General features: G+C 42.0%; 1 protein-coding gene across 3 annotated transcripts in view; it reads right to left on the bottom strand.

Moving 5' to 3' along the window:
• The window catches only part of APPL1 (adaptor protein, phosphotyrosine interacting with PH domain and leucine zipper 1), a 61,757-nt gene that overhangs the window by 21,723 nt on the left and 22,655 nt on the right, over positions 1-17,379 (bottom strand). For all 3 annotated transcript variants that reach the window (XM_088472681.1, XM_088472679.1, XM_088472680.1), the window contains exons 8-13: positions 16,113-16,259; positions 10,580-10,662; positions 10,083-10,241; positions 6,240-6,428; positions 2,050-2,092; positions 1,219-1,275 (exon numbers count right to left, since the gene is read on the bottom strand). In XM_088472681.1, the coding sequence (XP_088328807.1) occupies positions 1,219-1,275; positions 2,050-2,092; positions 6,240-6,428; positions 10,083-10,241; positions 10,580-10,662; positions 16,113-16,259 (678 nt within the window). The remainder of the gene's footprint in view (positions 1-1,218; positions 1,276-2,049; positions 2,093-6,239; positions 6,429-10,082; positions 10,242-10,579; positions 10,663-16,112; positions 16,260-17,379) is intronic.

Here is a 17,379-nt window from a genome sequence, read left to right as displayed (position 1 = left end):
TTTTTGTGCAATTACCTTCAAATGCGTCTTATTCTAAAAGCAATGCAAATAGGACGTACAAGCAGTTTCTGCTGATTAAAATGATATGCGCCATGCCTATATTCTGTGTGACTGTGGGTGTATCTGCATGCGGAATGCTACGTTACAGTGTCAGGGTTACAATGCTACATTACAGTGGCTGTGACACTAACGTAGCATTTCGCACGTAGATACAGCCACCATAGCACACAGAATATAGGCATGCCGCATATCATTTTAATCAGCAGAAACTGCTTGTCATTCTATTCCCATCGCTTCGTGAATAAGACACATTTAAAGGTAAAAGTCGCATGAAAACACGCTCTGCGCTACCGAGTCACTCCACGGCATGGCACACCTAGAAAGGCTGTTTAACGCGTAAGGAAGATGTGTGTGGACACAACCATTTACACAAAAGTCCCCAATGCATATACAGGTGCAACAAATCATAAAACATTCGCACCAAAAAAAAACTACAAAACCATGCTTTCGTATTTTCTGCCTAAGGGGACAAATAAAAACTACAAAACCATGCTTTCGTATTTTCTGCATAAGGGGACAAATAAAAACTACAAAACCATGCTTTCGTATTTTCTGCCTAAGGGGACAAATAAAAACTACAAAACCATGCTTTCGTATTTTCTGCCAAAGGGGACAAATAAAAACTACAAGATTATTTATCTGCAAGCAACAAATCTATGAATGCACCAAACATAAAAAGTTATATCTGCTTATAAGTAAAGGACAATAATAGCACATTTAGGTGAGAAACAACTTTGGCATTTGCCAGATCGATCTGTACCTTGCATGTAATCAACATAAAGGCTCCACCCTGTGTGCTAGATGGTAGCACCGATTCTTACAACTCGGCATAAGAAAGAATACAGTATCTGCATATAGTGCTGTGCACACAATGAGAATGCAGATGCATCAGACTTGTTTGTAACCAGGGGCGTATCTATAATGGGTGCAGGGTGTGCGGGGAACACGGGCGGAGAGGAGGGGGCCTGTGTCAGAGACTGCACACGGGCCCCCTCCTCTCTAGAAACGCCCCTGCTTGCAACTCTGAATTGGCCCCATGGAGCCCGCAATTATGTACCAGGAGCATTGTATTTTCTCTCTCAATACTTTGACAATTGTTAAATGCCTGTTTGCCATGATCCAACTCCCTGCTGTTTGCTTCAATATAAGGAAACATACCTCTGGGTTCTCCGTTAGGTATATGCGTTTTGAGATGTTATTTATTGTAGTTATCCACTAAAATAAAAACACACACAAAGATCATGGAATGATTTATTAAATATACAGGGTACAGCTGTATGGTGTTAGAAAATACACAAATAATTATATATTACGAATCAATCCACTAGCAGCTAACATGCATCATGTACATTCTATAAAACGACACAGTCTGATTGGTTGCTAAGGGCAACTTCTCTACTTGTCCTATTTAGAAGGTTTGATACACCTCCCTCTTATTCAGTCGCTTTAAAGTGTAAATACCAAACTGTATTCTAAAAGTTTAAAAAAATAAAATAAACCTGTCCTGCCAATTTTTTTTTTTCTAAAGTATCTTATGGGATGTATATCAGAGATACATTTGGTGTCTATATTCTACATGCAAATATGCACACAAAATGTGTTAATTTATAGGTTGAGTAACCTTCAACTATGTATTTTACTGATCATTTATTGAACAATAAAATCGTACATATTTATATTCTATTTAGCAAAATAATATGCTAAAATAAGATGATTATTAGATATTGAATTTCCAAAATAAAAAATATTGTGTGAATAATTGATTTGTGTCACTAAGGGGAAGATTAAATAAAACGGTAGCTGCCGGCGGAGTGCATATCGGCTCATTACCGTAAGCAATTTCTGCTCGCGCCTCCATAGAGTGCGGGCAAAAAAAATAAGCTTAAAAGGCATCCTGCGTAGTCAATCTGTACGGATGCTCGGGGCTAACTGAATTCAGCACTAAAATTTAAAAGACTAATAAAGATCAAAATTGATAGCAAAACCCACCTCTCCACTGTCCTTCCTGCTCTCTGCTTGTACAATTACAGACCTGGAAAGAAAGTGAAATTTGAATACTGTAAAAAAAAGTCTGAAAAGACATAAAATAGGATTTTTGGTACTCATCGTTAAATTTGTTTCTCTTGATCCCTCTGGAGGACACTGCTCACCATGGGGTGTAGAGGGCGCTGTGACTAGTCAGCACATTTAACTATACTTGTTTGTAAACTAACCGTTCCCCTCTACATCCCACAAGCCCCATCGGAGTCAACAGTAATCAGTCAAACTTTATAAAGCCCTAAAAGAGAGCCCACTAAACTGTCAATCACATTACACATACTCTAAAGCTGGCCATACACGCTACAATTATCGGGGTGATCCGCCTGTTATCCGTGGATTGTCCCGATAATTGTAACGTGTGTACGGGCGACCGAGGGTTAAATATTGCTCAGTCGGGCATGCCGGATTGTCCAGCATGCCCGTCCGATGCAACATTTAAGAGGTTAACTGTTGGCCGCATTGGGCTGTGTATGCCAAGCCGCGGCCGACAGACAGACATTTCCTGTGTTCCTTCCCGTGGAAGGAACAGGGAAATGTCTCCTTCCCCGGGGGCGGAGCGCAGATGTCGGGCTAATACACTGTGAGAAATCTCACAGTGTATGCTGCGGACATCTGCAGCTGGCAGGCTGCGAGAAAAAAAATGTCGGTCTGACAAGCATTTTATCTGGCAGTGTATGCCCAGTTTAAAAGTGAAGAAACATAGTAGGCAAAAACAACAAGGAGGGGTGTCCACAGATGGATCAAGAGAAACGGATTTTACAGAGAGTACCAAAAAACAGGATTTTGGTACTTACCGTTAAATCCATTTCTCCGATTCCACAGGGGACACTGGAGCTTCACGACAGTGGGGTATAGACGGTGGGCTGAGTTGAGCCTGGCACTTTAAAAATCTAAAAGTGTGACTTGCTCCTCCCCCTCTATGCCCCATCAGCCCCAGTTTTAAGAACGGAGCCCGAGAGGAGACTGAGGACAGACAGAACGACAGAGAAGTAGAACAGGAAAAAGAAACTCAGTCCAACATACTGACGCACTGCAGGAACACAACAGGCTGCAGAAATAAACAGTCACACAACTAGAACAGACCAAAACTGCAACAGAACTGAAGAACAACAAGGAACTGGTAAGCAGGCAAGAAGCACTGGGCGGGCGTCCAGTGTCCCCTGTGGAATCGGAGAAATGGATTTAACGGTAAGTACCAAAATCCTGTTTATTCCTTCATCCACTAGAGGACACTGGAGCTACATGACAGTGGGGACGTCCCAAAGCCACCCTCCTCGGGGAGGGGGGGAGTGCTGAACGCCCTGCAAGACACTGCGACTAAAACTCGAAGCAGAAGCCACAAAAGTGTCAAATCTGTAGAAACATACAGAAGTATGTACCGAAGACCACGTAGCTGCTCTACAAAGCTGCGAAGCCGAGGCACCTCTACGTGCCACCCAAGAAGTACCCACAGAGCGCATAGAATGCGCAAAGATGGATACAGGAGGTCGAGCTGAAGCAACATATGTCTAACGAATAGTCAGACGAATCCACCTGGCCAAAGTCTGCTTAAACGCAGGCCAGCCACGCCAATTGGCGTCATCAAGGACGAACAGAGCCTCTGATTTACGTAGTCCTACAGTACAGGCCACATAAATTTTAAGTGCCAGAACAACATCCAAGGAGTGAGAATCCCCAGAAGAGTCCGGACAAGGCAGGCACCACAATCGGATGGTTCAGGTGAAAAGCAGTGCCGCCCGATCATCGTGAAAAATTAAGTAAGGGGAACGGCAGGAGAAAGCTCCAAGTTCCGACACTCGGCTAGCCGAAGCCAGGGCCAATAAAAGGATCATCATCCAAGTTAAATACTTCAATTCCACGTCCTGCAAAGGCTCAAACGTGGACGACTGAAGGAAAGATAAGACTAGGTTCAGGTCCCAAAGAGCCGTGGGTGGCACAAATGGAGGCTGAACTCTAAGCACCCCTTGAAAAAAAAGGTCTGAACCGCCAGAATCAGAGCTAGGAGACGCTGGAAAAATATAGAAAGAACAGAAATCTGCACTTTAAAGCGATCCCAGACGTAGACCCGCATCAAGCCCTTTTTGAAGAAAAAGAAGAAGATGCGGTAAATGAAAGGATGAAGTGGAAGATCCACGACCTTCACACAGGAGAAATAAGCCTTCCAAATGCGATGATAATGCGCTGATGTCACTGGTTTCCTAGCCCTAAGCATGGTAGGAATGACCGCCTGAGGGACACCATGGCTGCTTAGGATGGCTGTCTCAATAGCCACGCCATCAAATGAAGCCGCCGTAAATCAGGGTACACAAACAGACCCTGCTGCAGAAGATCCGAACGCAGTGGAAGAGGCCAAGGTTCGTCTGCCTGAAGGAATAAGAGATCGGAGTACCAAACCCGACGAGGCCAATCCGGAGCCACTAGGATGACTGTGGACGACTCGTTTGATCCGCTTGAGAACCCGAGGGAGAAGCGGAAATGGTGGGAACAGATATACAAGGCTGCACAGCCAAGGAATCAGTAAAGCATCTGCTCCCACCGTTGCCGGATCCCTGGTCCTGGAGCAGTAAAGGGGTATTTGATGATTTGTCCGGGACGCCATCAGATCTGTGGTCTGCCCCATCTGTGAACTAGTTGAAGGAAGACCTTGGGATGAAGGGACCACTCCACGGGGTAAAGATCCTGACGACTGAGGTAGTCCGCTTCCCAGTTGTCGACTGGGAATGAATACGGCGGAGATAACCTCGATGTGTTTTTATGCAGACAGAAGGATGCGGCTGGCCTCTCTCATTGCCAGACGACTGCGGGTTCCCCTTGTCGATTTATGTACGCCACGGCCGTAGCATTCTCGGATTGTATCCGAACCAGAAGTCCTCGTAGCAGAGGAGCAGCCTGTATCAAGGCTCTGTAGACTGCCGGCAGTTCGAGAACGTTGATCGAGAAGAGGAATTCCTGCCGCGACCAATGCCCCTGGAAGTGATTGTCCAGGACCACAGCGCCGCATCCGTGGAGGCTGGCGTCTGTAGTGACCAAGGTCCAATTCCAAATTCAGAAGCGCCAACCTGCTAACAGATGGTCCGAAGGAGGCCACCATCTTTCCCAGGAGACGAATGCATTGTCCATTGGCAGATAGATTCGAAGCAGAACAGTGTTTAGAATCATACCCAGGAACAGAAGTCTCTGCGACGGCATCATCTGAGATTTCTGGAAGTTTACAATTCAATAGTGTACTCACAAAGCTGCTCCTCCAGTAATCCAAAGTTGATGCCTATTCCAGAGGTACATAAAACTTGGCTGATTCCAGTTAGCTCCTGTGAGGCTTATGGAATGTAGAGGGGAAGGGTTAGCTTACAAACAGGTGTAGTTACATGTGCCGAGCGCCCTCTACATCCCATGGTGAGCAGTGCCTCCCCCCCCAGGATACAAGTGAAACAGGTTATTATACAGTAATGTACCAACATATGAACATTAAAAACAGCTGCACAGATGGAAAAACTGCCCTTCTCAGAATTGGAGCCCTTAAGACTACGAAAAACAGCAGCAGAAGGGGATAATTACTCTTCTAGCCACATTTGCCAGTTTGTTGCTGCTACCAGTCTACCTTATTATCCTTTATTTATATGGCGCCAGGAGAGGTCTGCAGCGCCTTATAAAGTATATAAACAGAAACAGTATGAACAGAACAAGAAAAAAAAAGAGACAGAGTACAGAACATTGCAGGAAATGGACAAGATTTATAACCATTGCTGCATCAGCAGCCATAAGACCCAAATAAGCAACAGGGTGGCAGAACCAAAAGGTTTGGTGCCATTGTAGGCAATGGGGAGCAGATGATGGTATAAGTGAGGGAAGGAAAACCACATGAAGGAAGAGGGCCCTGCTTGTGAGATCTTACAGTCTAAGGGGTCTATTCACTAAGGCTTGGAGAGAGATAAAATGGAGAAAGATAAGTCCCAGCTAATCAGCTCCTAACTATCATTTTCAAGCACAATCTATAACATGTCAGTTAGAAGCATATTGGCTGGGACTTCTCTTTTTCCATTTTCTTTCTCTCCAAGGCTTAGTGAATAGACTCCGAAAGCGGTCAGCAATCTTACAGAGAGTTCTTATTTTGTGATTCTAGACAGAGTACAGACACATACTTTTTGCCATCGAAAGCTGTAATTTGGAAGCAATATCTTCGATCGTCACAGTCCACAGCCATCACAGAGCAGTTATCAATGTCCATGACCAGGCCGCCAGCCACGTCTCCCCTCGCCTGGCTCATCAGATTACCTCCCTGCGTGAAGAAATACTGTCGCTCCCAAGTCGAGGACACCAGCCCTGTCTTACTGGAACAAGAAAGGACACCGGAGTTAGTCAAAGCATGGACAAATATTCGTAAATATATTATAATAGTCATATTTTGAGACACAGTTTACAGAGCGATGAATACATTATTATTGGAAATAATGGGACACAAGTATATTCGAAAAACTTCAATGCATTCAATAGATGACCCAACTTAACAGATAGCACAGAAAATAAATAATGACAATCTTCTGGGCTGGAAAAAGTGAACCCTTTGCTTCAGTAGTGGCATTTCCCCCTTTGGTGAAATGTTTCTGTTGCTAGTGCTGCTCTCATTGTCTATCGGTCTTGTACATGGACCAGGAGCAGTTATGGTCCACTCCATCCCACAGAATTGTGTCAAGCATAATATGTACTGCCTACGTTATGTCCCCATCACAACATTCCGATGTAGGGATTTACACACGTGCTTTGGTTTATTCCCATGGGTTAATTCTTGGTCATTTACTAGAGTGTTGTTAATCATTGTCCTGTTGCAAGATTCATTATCAATTCAGCCATAGGGGATGTCCGGCTTTATTCAGTTTTTTTTTTTTTTCGGGGGGAGCAGAGCGGGGGGTTGCAGAACCTTACATGTAAAACTGGCATCTTAGAAACACACTTTCACCAACATTTACAGATCACTTTTGCATCCTAAGATCAGGTAGCCGTCTGGTGCCACTGCTCAGCAGAAGCCACCCAGCCTGGGGGCTCCCTCTGATCTGGGGAATGCGCCTTCCTATTCCCTGGAACAGTTTTGACCCAAAATAAGCCTGAGAAATTAGTGAAGTAATCCACCTGGCAGTGGTCTATTTGAAAGCTGGCCAGCCTCTATTGTGGACATCATAAAGAACAAACATGTCACCCATCCTGAGCAAGTGCTGGGCCCTAATGACAGAGATTTTCAACACCCTGCCATCGTCCAGAGGACGAAGAGAGCTCTTTTCATCTGGTGACTTATCCAGATCTAAGGCCAGGACCACAATGGCCCGAGTCAAATGGAACATGGAGACCATGTTTGGCAGAAAGGAAAGATTGGTTCTAAGAACACGCTCGTCTTCATGGAAAATATGCAAAGGTGACCTACAAGACAGAAGAGATAGCTAACAGGAGGGCGACCTTCCAGGTAATGAAACTTCCACTCCACCAAATCCAACGGTTCAAACGGAGGGTATTGTTACAATGTGCCTGTATGGAGACTGCCCCTGTGAGAAGGTCTGAACTTCAGGCAAGAAAACCATAAGGATGAGCACTAAACCTTCAAAGAGCAGAGTTTTAAACCCCCTCCCAGACAGACCTGTACAAACAGCAGCAACCAGTCCAAGTGAAAAGAAGATAACCCCTTCGCTGAACACTAGGTAATGTAAATCCTCCATAACCTGTGGTAATTTCTTGGCTGAATCAGGTTTTTGAAACATACAGAAAACCCAAAAGCTTTACAATATTATAATTATAACCTCAACAGTCATACTGGTAAAGCCAACCAGGAAGCTCAGGTGATAGAAGTGGCCCTGCCTTAAGATAGCTGGTCTTAGAGGCAGACACCACGCTAGGCCCTCTACCATGCTTCCAATGTCAGTATACCAATACTGCCTGTGCTGGTCCAATACTTCTAGAATCACCTGAACACCCTCTCCTTTACGCTTTTGAAGACTGGACGAAGCATCGCTACTGGAGAGAACAGGCAAATCAGCTGGATGCTCCAAGGAACTGATAGGAGACTACCAGAAACACCTGTGGAATTTTCAACACTCAAGACTGGCTTCTCCATCTCAGGGTGGCATGCACAAGGCAACCATCTTGGACTGGACATTATTCAATTTGAAGGTATATCTGAAGCAGGCAAAAATGTGTGTCCCTGTCACTTCTCAATGCTGAGCCTTAGATATACACCCCTTCCTATAAAGAAAGAAAAGGATAGGACAGACACATACTGTTCCACAACTCAGGGTGGTGTGAAGCTGCAAAAGACACATACCAGAGACAGGAAAGAGCTTACAGAAAGCCCAGCACCCCCAGACACTTCAAAGCTACTGACCAACAGAGCAAAGGGTTGGCTACTCTCAGAGAATGGCTGCTATGTCCTGATGGGCTTGTCACATATAAAGCCAGGCCAGGAAGAAGCTCAAAAGGGATGGACCTCCCAAAGAGCTCTGCCATCTTTATGACTAGATAGGGCATAAAGAATTGCTCCCCCACCCCCACAATGCAGGTTCAAGCCCTATAGCTGGAAATATTAAGTAATAAGACGCCGGCTTCTCTGATCCAATGCTGCGTCTGGAGAGCCATCAGATCAACTGCATGACCATTCGACATCTAAGTAACCCTCAAGGTGTAATCATGCTGCCGAGACCAGTAAATCTACATCGGGAACCTCATACCTTGGGCTCCACACGCCTGCAAAACGGAGCTGACGCTCCCCGTCGCCGCCCCCAGAAGACGGAGTGCATCTTCTGCACATGCGCAAATCTCAAACCATTGAAGATGAGCGTTAACATCGAGTTAATGTACATCTCGGAATAAGGCCCTAAAGCCATACACAATACGTGTAGCTTCCTTCCAGCAACATACTAACCGATTCCGCTGTACAATACAAATAGATAAAATAGTTATAGTTACACTGGAAACTAATGTTGTAAGTTAATTAAGGAGATTAGTTATAAATAATAATTAAATGATCAGTGGCATTAGCCTCTATGTCCCCCAGTGCAGTTAGCACGTCCTATAACGGTGTACCTTTATGACAATACAATGTCCCCCAGTGCAGTTAGCACGTCCTATAACGGTGTACCTTTATAACAATACAATGGCCCCCAGCGCAGTTAGCACATCCTATAACGGTGTATCTTTATGACAATACAATGGCCCCCAGTGCAGTTAGCACATCCTATAACGGTGTATCTTTATGACAATACAATGGCCCCCAGCGCAGTTAGCACATCCTATAACGGTGTATCTATGACAATACAATGGCCCCCAATGCAGTTAGCAGGTCCTATAACGGTGTATCTATGACAATACAATGGCCCCCAGTGCAGTTAGCACATCCTATAACGGTGTATCTATGACAATACAGTGGCCCCCAGTGCAGTTAGCAGGTCCTATAACGGTGTATCTATGACAATACAATGGCCCCCAGCGCAGTTAGCACATCCTATAACGGTGTATCTTTATGACAATACAATGGCCCCCAGTGCAGTTAGCACATCCTATAACGGTGTACCTTTATGACAATACAATGGCCCCCAGTGCAGTTAGCACATCCTATAACGGTGTATCTATGACAATACAATGGCCCCCAGTGCAGTTAGCAGGTCCTATAACGGTGTATCTTTATGACAATACAATGGCCCACAGTACAGTTAGCACATCCTATAACGGTGTACCTTTATGACAATACAATGGCCCCCAGTGGCTGGGTGGTCTGACAAGGCACAATAAGTTCAGCGCTTGCAGTACAAGATACAGATTCAGCAAAACTCACCTTACTGGTAACAGACAGGTACAGTAACCAAGCAGGAATCATTAGCACTTGCCTTTGCATTGTGGGGTACTAACTTATTAATCACAGTTCCCAGCACAAATCAATTCTGTCTATATTACTTTTTAGGAACTAGTTCTGTTAGTACAATCACATGTGGAGAACAATCTCATACTTGCGTATGTTGAGGTAGCCGGCTTTCTGGGTTAAATTGCGGTTAACTGGAAGTTTCTTTGGGTCTGGATCAGGCAAATATAAGGGTTCACTCGCCACCTCCATGTCCTGGATGGTCTGCTGCATGGTCTCCACATCACTGTCCATCTCCCTGCGAACACTGCCAATAAAATAGAAAATCTCAGCTCTATCCCTTTCCTTTCTGTTGCAATATTACTTAATAAATGTATTGACTTTTCAAAAGTGTAATGCTTTATTGTACAATACATGAACACTGAGGCCCAGACTTATCAACAAGTGATATTCTTGTACTAATCTTAAATGGTGCTCCAACCAATCAGCTCCTGTCAATTTCCAAACACATGACAGTTAGTAGCTGATTGGTTGGAGCACCAATTAAGATTGATAACAAGTGAGAACAAGAATATCACTCATTGATAAATCTGCAAGGGAGGCCTCACAGCACCCCTACACAGATAACTGCGCCATGACACTCACTTTTGCACACTTGTTGAAATATTTGATAGGAACTCCTCAAGCTGACCATTCAGGTTTTCTGAGCCCATCTTGAAAAAACTAATCTGTGTAAAAAAAGATAATACATTGAAAAAAAAAAAAAAAAAAAAAAAAAAGACATGGAGTTTGGAACATTAGTTATACAGAAATAAAGGAGGGGGAAAAAAATGGGAAGAGAATTTCTGCACAGGATTAGATTCAATGTATCATAATATATAAAGAACCAACAAAAATGTAATTAAATAGATTCCAATTCTACTTTAAATTCAGACTTTAGTTGGTGGTGCACCCAGAAGTCATAAAAAATCCTTGCCGAGTGCAAGAAAAAGAAGACTCCTTTTTGTGGCACTCTTAATCAAAAATTATATATAACTTACAGTATGAAATAATGATAATATTAAAATGTCAAATTAGTATACTCATTAAACTATATGGGAAATATAAAGTAGTGGGTTTATTCCCTAAATATAATTCAGTACAAAGTATACAGTAGTGGGTTTATTCCCTAAATGTGATTCAGTACCGAATATCAAAGAGTCCACAATTAACTTTAACAAAGTATCAGGGAGTCCACAATTGACTCTTAAATACTGATAGATTAGGCGAAAATATTTTTAGAATGGTACTCCTTCATTAATGAACAACATATTTACCTAGTGGTATATATTGGGAGTAATATCTCTCAGTCACAAGCACTTATCCAAATGTCACAATTCTGGGATTTTAAATAATTTCATTCAAATATACAATATTATAGAAGATACCTCTTGTTATATTAAAATGTGTTCCAATCCCGATTTCAAAAAACAATATGGAAATATTATCAAGAGAGGAGTCCAGGAAGGGATCATCACCAAACAAGAATATGAGTTCCTAAGGACAGACAATCCTAAAGTTCCCACCTTTTACCTACTCCCCAAGATTTAGAAAAACCTAGATGAACCTCCAGGACGACCCATAGTATCGGGTATCGGGAGCAACACAGAGACAGCAAGTATCTTTTTAGATACTCATCTTCGTCATCATGTGACAGGACTACCATCGTATGTACAAGACACTAATGATGTGCTGAAGAAGATTGAAAATATACATTTACAGGAGAATGACCTACTAGTGAGTATTGATGTTGAAACACTTTATACCAGCATCAAACATGATCTAGGGATATCAGCGGTCAAATATTTTTTAACCATGGAAGGACAGAGTGATTTTCATCAATTTCTCCTGAAACTTCTTCACTTCATTTTGCACAAAAATTTCTTTACATTCAACAACCAATTATTTTTACAAGTGAGGGGAACAGCGATGGGGGCAGCTTGTGCCCCCACGTACGCAAACCTATTTTTAGGATGGTGGGAACGTGAGATTGTATTCTCTGAGAAAAATGATCCTTACACAAGACAAATAACCACCTGGCTCCGATATATCGATGACATATTGTTAATCTGGGATGGCACACTAATTCAACTAGAGGAATTTATTTATATTCTCAACAACAATGATATCAATCTCAAATTTACATAAACAGCGAGCCAGAGTGATAATTTCTTGATTTGAGAATATTAAAAGATGTGAACAACCAGATAGCTACAGAGCTGTATAGAAAAACAACAGCCACAAATAGCTTACTACACTATTCCAGTTCACATTTTCCTCCAACCCTGGACAATATTCCAAAAGGGGAATTTTTGAGGCTGAAACAGAATTGCTCCAATGAAACAACTCAATATCTTGAGCAAGGACCTGACAAATCGTCTCAAAGAACGAGGCTATAGTAATCGTATAATCAAAATCACAAACCAAGAGAGAATCCCTATTATTTAAAGACACCATTATTAAGTCAACTAAAAAAACCTGATGAAATCAGCTTTGTAGGCAATTTTTTTCATAATTGGAAGGAAGTCAAACAAAAGATACAGAAACGCTGGCATATTTTACTCTCTTGACTCAGATCTTGCATCCAGACTTAACAATAATGTGGCATTAAGCTGGAGAAGATCAACTAACCTCAGAGATCAGCTAGTGAGGAGTCATTATACAAAACACCCCCCCAAAAAAACGATTGTGAATGGTACCTACCCATGTGGATCTTGTAAAATCTACAACTACATTTTTACCATTCAAAAATTAAAAGATAAATATGACAACACAATCCATCTTAAAGGTTACATCAATTGCAGAAGTAAAAATGTGGTTTACTGCATCGTGTGCCCTTGTGATATGAAATACGTAGGTATTACCACTCGTATGCTGAAGCAGAGAATAATGGAACACATGGGAACAATAAGGAACGCACAAGCAGACATTTCCAAGATGAAACAACTCACAAGAGTCGCCCGTCACTCATCTAAAACACAATGATTCATGCAAAGATATGAAAATATTTGGCTTGGAGCTGGTGAATCTCGGAATTAGGGGAGGTGATGTCATGAAAGAACTCATTAAAAAAAGAGAGCACTTGGACTTTTAGATTAGACAGCATAGCCCCCAAGGGGATGAACGAACATATTCAGTGTTTTTTTGTAAACCTGCTTTAGAAATGGCTATAAACCCTTCAAGTGTTGAAACTATGGGCCTGATTCAGAGCCAGTCGCTATTTGCGCTCGCTCGTCCAGAAAATAGGGGTGGTTATTCAAATGAACCGTTCGCTGTTTGCGGTCTCTAGGTCTGAACGAGCGAACAAAATTTGCGGTCGTTTTTTGGGAAACTACGCCCCCTGGCCGCTCGCATCCTACGTCATGTCCGCTATTTATTAGATTAATCGAGTACATCGAACAGGGTATGAGCTGCTCGCTATTCTTGTGGTTGGTTTTTGCTACCACAATTTTGCAAGCAGTTCTGGCTAAAAAAAAAACCAGTGACGTGGTCAATGACGCTGCTGTTTTAAATATGCACACCCATAAAACGCCCGTTTTGGACCTTTAAGCACGCCTGCGATCGTATCTCCACTCCACGTTTTCAAGCACCTTCCCCTGTTACCACCCACATACGCCTCATCCTGTCACTCAAATTAGCAGGCATTCGCTATTTTGCGAGCACATGAATTTCGGCCGCACTGACTGGTTCGCGCATGCGTATAACGATCCGTACGCATGCGCAGTTGGGCAAACATCGCTCGGAGCGAACGAGCTGCTGCTTACGAGTGGCTCTGAATCAGGCCCTATAATCCTTCTTGCCATGTTTTCCTGAATTTCCTATATACATTAGTGGTGTATTATATTCCAATCATGTATTTCATATAATTCTCTTTCATATAATTCTCTCTTATAATGTTTGTTAATTCATACTGTATTTTTTATTAGTTTGACATTCTTCACAAATTGTGCACCCTAATTTATATGGCACACATATATATATATATGTAATGAATAATAATTTATCCAAACACATAATTCAATACGTAATATTTTTTCCCTCTCTTCCCTCTTTTATTCAAATTATTTACACATAAGCATCACTTATCCCATTTCTTTTCACCATGATCCTCAATTATATATGAGGACCTATTCTCACATTGTTATACTATTAAGATTATCTCACCCATGTCACATGCACTTTTTCTCCATAATCATTATTCACTCACTACTTAGAGAGTTAGTATTATTGCTAATTGATTATTGTCACACTCACACATTTATCTCCTACCTTTTAAAACTTTAAAAATGTTCTATATGTTCAGGAGGACCTTTACTTTCACTCAGCTTTCACACTATTATCAATGACTTTTTCATTGTTAGGCCATAGGTCACTTTTCTCTCGCACACATATGTGGGAGTGAGTCTACACATCTGCATATGTACATACAGAGACATATGCGTGTATATGTCTCTGTATGTACATACAGAGACATATGCGTGTATATATATATATATATATATATATATATATATATATATATATATATATATTAGGGATGTGCAGAATGGAACCGAGTCTGCACATCCCTAATATATATATATATATATATATATATATATATATATATAAAGTCTGGAGAGTGTTTCCGCGTCGTCGGGAGATGATTGCATAAATACTATATATATGGGAAGCTGATTAAGCAACCCTGGATAGCACCCCAGTGATAAAGACCGATTGGAGTGAGAGTGCCGGACAACTGTGTATATATACATACACACATACACACATGTCCTTGACTTAAGAGTGTGTGCTGGTTTATATATTGATTTTAGTTTATACATGCACGTTTCGATTCCTAAAGAATCTTTTTCAAGGAATCGAAACGTGTTGGTGAGGGGGACACGGGACTTTTTGGATGTTTATATTGTGGAACATTCTACTTTCTACCATCTTTGATATAGCCTGGTGTGCTCCATATTTACATCCATGAATTGTGATTTTTATCTTTATTTCATAAATTTCATGCTTTATATCATGGTGTTCTGGGATCCATGTACTATATATGGAGGAATGTCATCCGGATATTTAAAGCTACCTTGAAGTGGTATTAGACGTGAGTTCGGGTACGCCCAATCTGTATTTTCAATAGAAGGTGGTGCAACATATGGTGTTAAAGACCCATTATTTATGGGGATAAAGAAACCTTTACACGTGGAACTATTCCCCACAATATTGTGAGTGGGGTATGCCATCACCTTCTGCCACATATATATTCGTATGATATTTGATGTTATATAATATTATATCATAGGTAACCTGGTCCTCCTTTTGTTTTCTCTTTCCAACTACTATACACACTTGTTTGGAGAGAGAACTTCGGTGGACTTGTTGGATTACTATTGAAGGATTGTCCCATGTTCTATCACTACGCAGTTGAAGGGATAAGTACTGTGCCTGTTTCCTATTTATTTTTTTCCCAGTGCCATCCCATTTCTTTTAGTATTTTTTGTCTTTTGTATTTGCATTAGAGTGTGGTGTTACTCTTTACAACTCTAAGCAGTGGAAAGGCTGCAGGTAGCTAGCGCACTGATGGATCAACCCTTCTTATTTATCAATATTATGGTTTATTCGTTTTAGATCAATTATATAGGATTCCAATCATTTTAATATGGTATACATTCATTAGACATATTAGTGCTGTTCAATCCTTTGTTTTTAGATTATTATTTTGCTAGCGGTTGACACCCTCCATTTAAACTAGCTACTGAGTGACAGCGCCAATCTGATCTTCCCCTTTTCTTCTCAACATGCTCTGCAATTATAATTTATAAATTGTTCTGCACTTCTATACCCCACGGTACTACAGGGTCCCCCCCCACCTAATAGATGTTAGAAAAGAAAAAGAATATATACTTAATTTTCTCATAATTTCAGTTACCCTAAGCTTCATTCCTGAAGCTAAAGAAAGAAATCTCTATATGCCAACGTAAAAGCAAAAGTGGCACCACATGTAATATTGAGTTATTACACCTGTAATTGCGTTATTGCATATAACAGAGGAAAGACGACCTAAGAGGTGACAGTGGAAACATGGAGCATAGTGCCGCGCTTTCCTCTATATTGAAATGATACATAGACACCATGGAATGTACTGTACCTGAGCTTGCATGTATCCCAAAAGTGGCTCCAGTATTGCAGTTTTCTTCTTGTACTGGATGGTGTTTAAAGCACAGAAATAATGCATCATGGTCTGGTGCTGCTTTTTCCTGGCAGTGTAAACGTCTTCTGTGGCTTCAAATTTGGTCTACAAAAAAAAAATTTTCAGAAATTTTATGAGTCGCCAAACTTTCATTTAGCCAGAAGCTACAGCATTCCCAATGTTATTACATGCCGCTTACTTATTTGGGTTCTTGGTTTAGTAGCATAAGATTGCTGTCTATGGGATCTCTCTTTCGGCTAGATTAGCAAGGTCAGGCATGCCATACAAGCTACAGCCCTGCCACTGAAATGTCTCACTACAGACGAGTGGCCAAACTGGGTAACATCCAGTAGTTCGGCACTTGCTGTCTAATCATTTCCTGTGTGAAGGGAGCAATTCTTACCATTTTAACAGGTAGAAGAATAAAAGGTACATAACGTACTATGCACCCATCAGCTATAATATTAAAACCACTGATGGGTGAAGTGAATAAAAGAGATATTGTAGCACAAATTGCTGAAAGAGTTAATGCTGGCTATAACAGATAGGTGTTCGAACACACAGTGCATCACAGCTTGCTGGGTATGGGGCTCTGTAGCCGCAGGCCGGTCAGGGTGAGAGGCAAGCCTGCAGAGGCAATGTGAAGCTCTGGGCAATATTCTGCTGGGAAACCGTGGGCCCTGCCATTCATGTGGATGTTAAGCTGGGTACACACCTTACAGATATATCTGCAGATGATGGTAGTTCATAAACACGTAACCATCTTCTGGCGGCGGTTCACCCTCGCGCCCCCGCCCCTCAGCCTCTGCTGCAAGTATACGGGCGGTCGGCTGACTGCCCGTACACACAGCACGATGCCCCAATATATCTGCAGATATACAGTATCTGTCCATCTGCTGTGCAGCACAGCCGACGCGTTGTGTCTGAACGACGTTGTTCACTGACATATCACTGGTACACACTTGCTGACGCACACAAGATATATTGCTAATCAATTGATCGCCCAATATATACAGTATCTGCCAGTGTGTACCCAGCATTACTTTGACAAATTACACCTATCTAAACATTGCTGCAGACCAAGTACACCCCTTCATGGCAACGGTATTCCCTGACGGCAGTGGCCTCTGCCAGCAGGATAATGCGCCGTTACACTGCAAAATGTGTTCAGGAATGGTTGAGGAACATGATATTAAGTTCAAGGTATTGACTTGGCCTCCAAATT

Source organism: Taudactylus pleione, unplaced genomic scaffold (genome assembly GCF_031769625.1).
Source record: "Taudactylus pleione unplaced genomic scaffold, aTauple2 ptg000128l, whole genome shotgun sequence".
Lineage (NCBI taxonomy): Eukaryota > Metazoa > Chordata > Amphibia > Anura > Myobatrachidae > Taudactylus > Taudactylus pleione.
The sequence above is the reverse complement of the archived record's forward strand: the minus strand, read 5'-3'. Positions and strand labels throughout refer to the sequence as shown.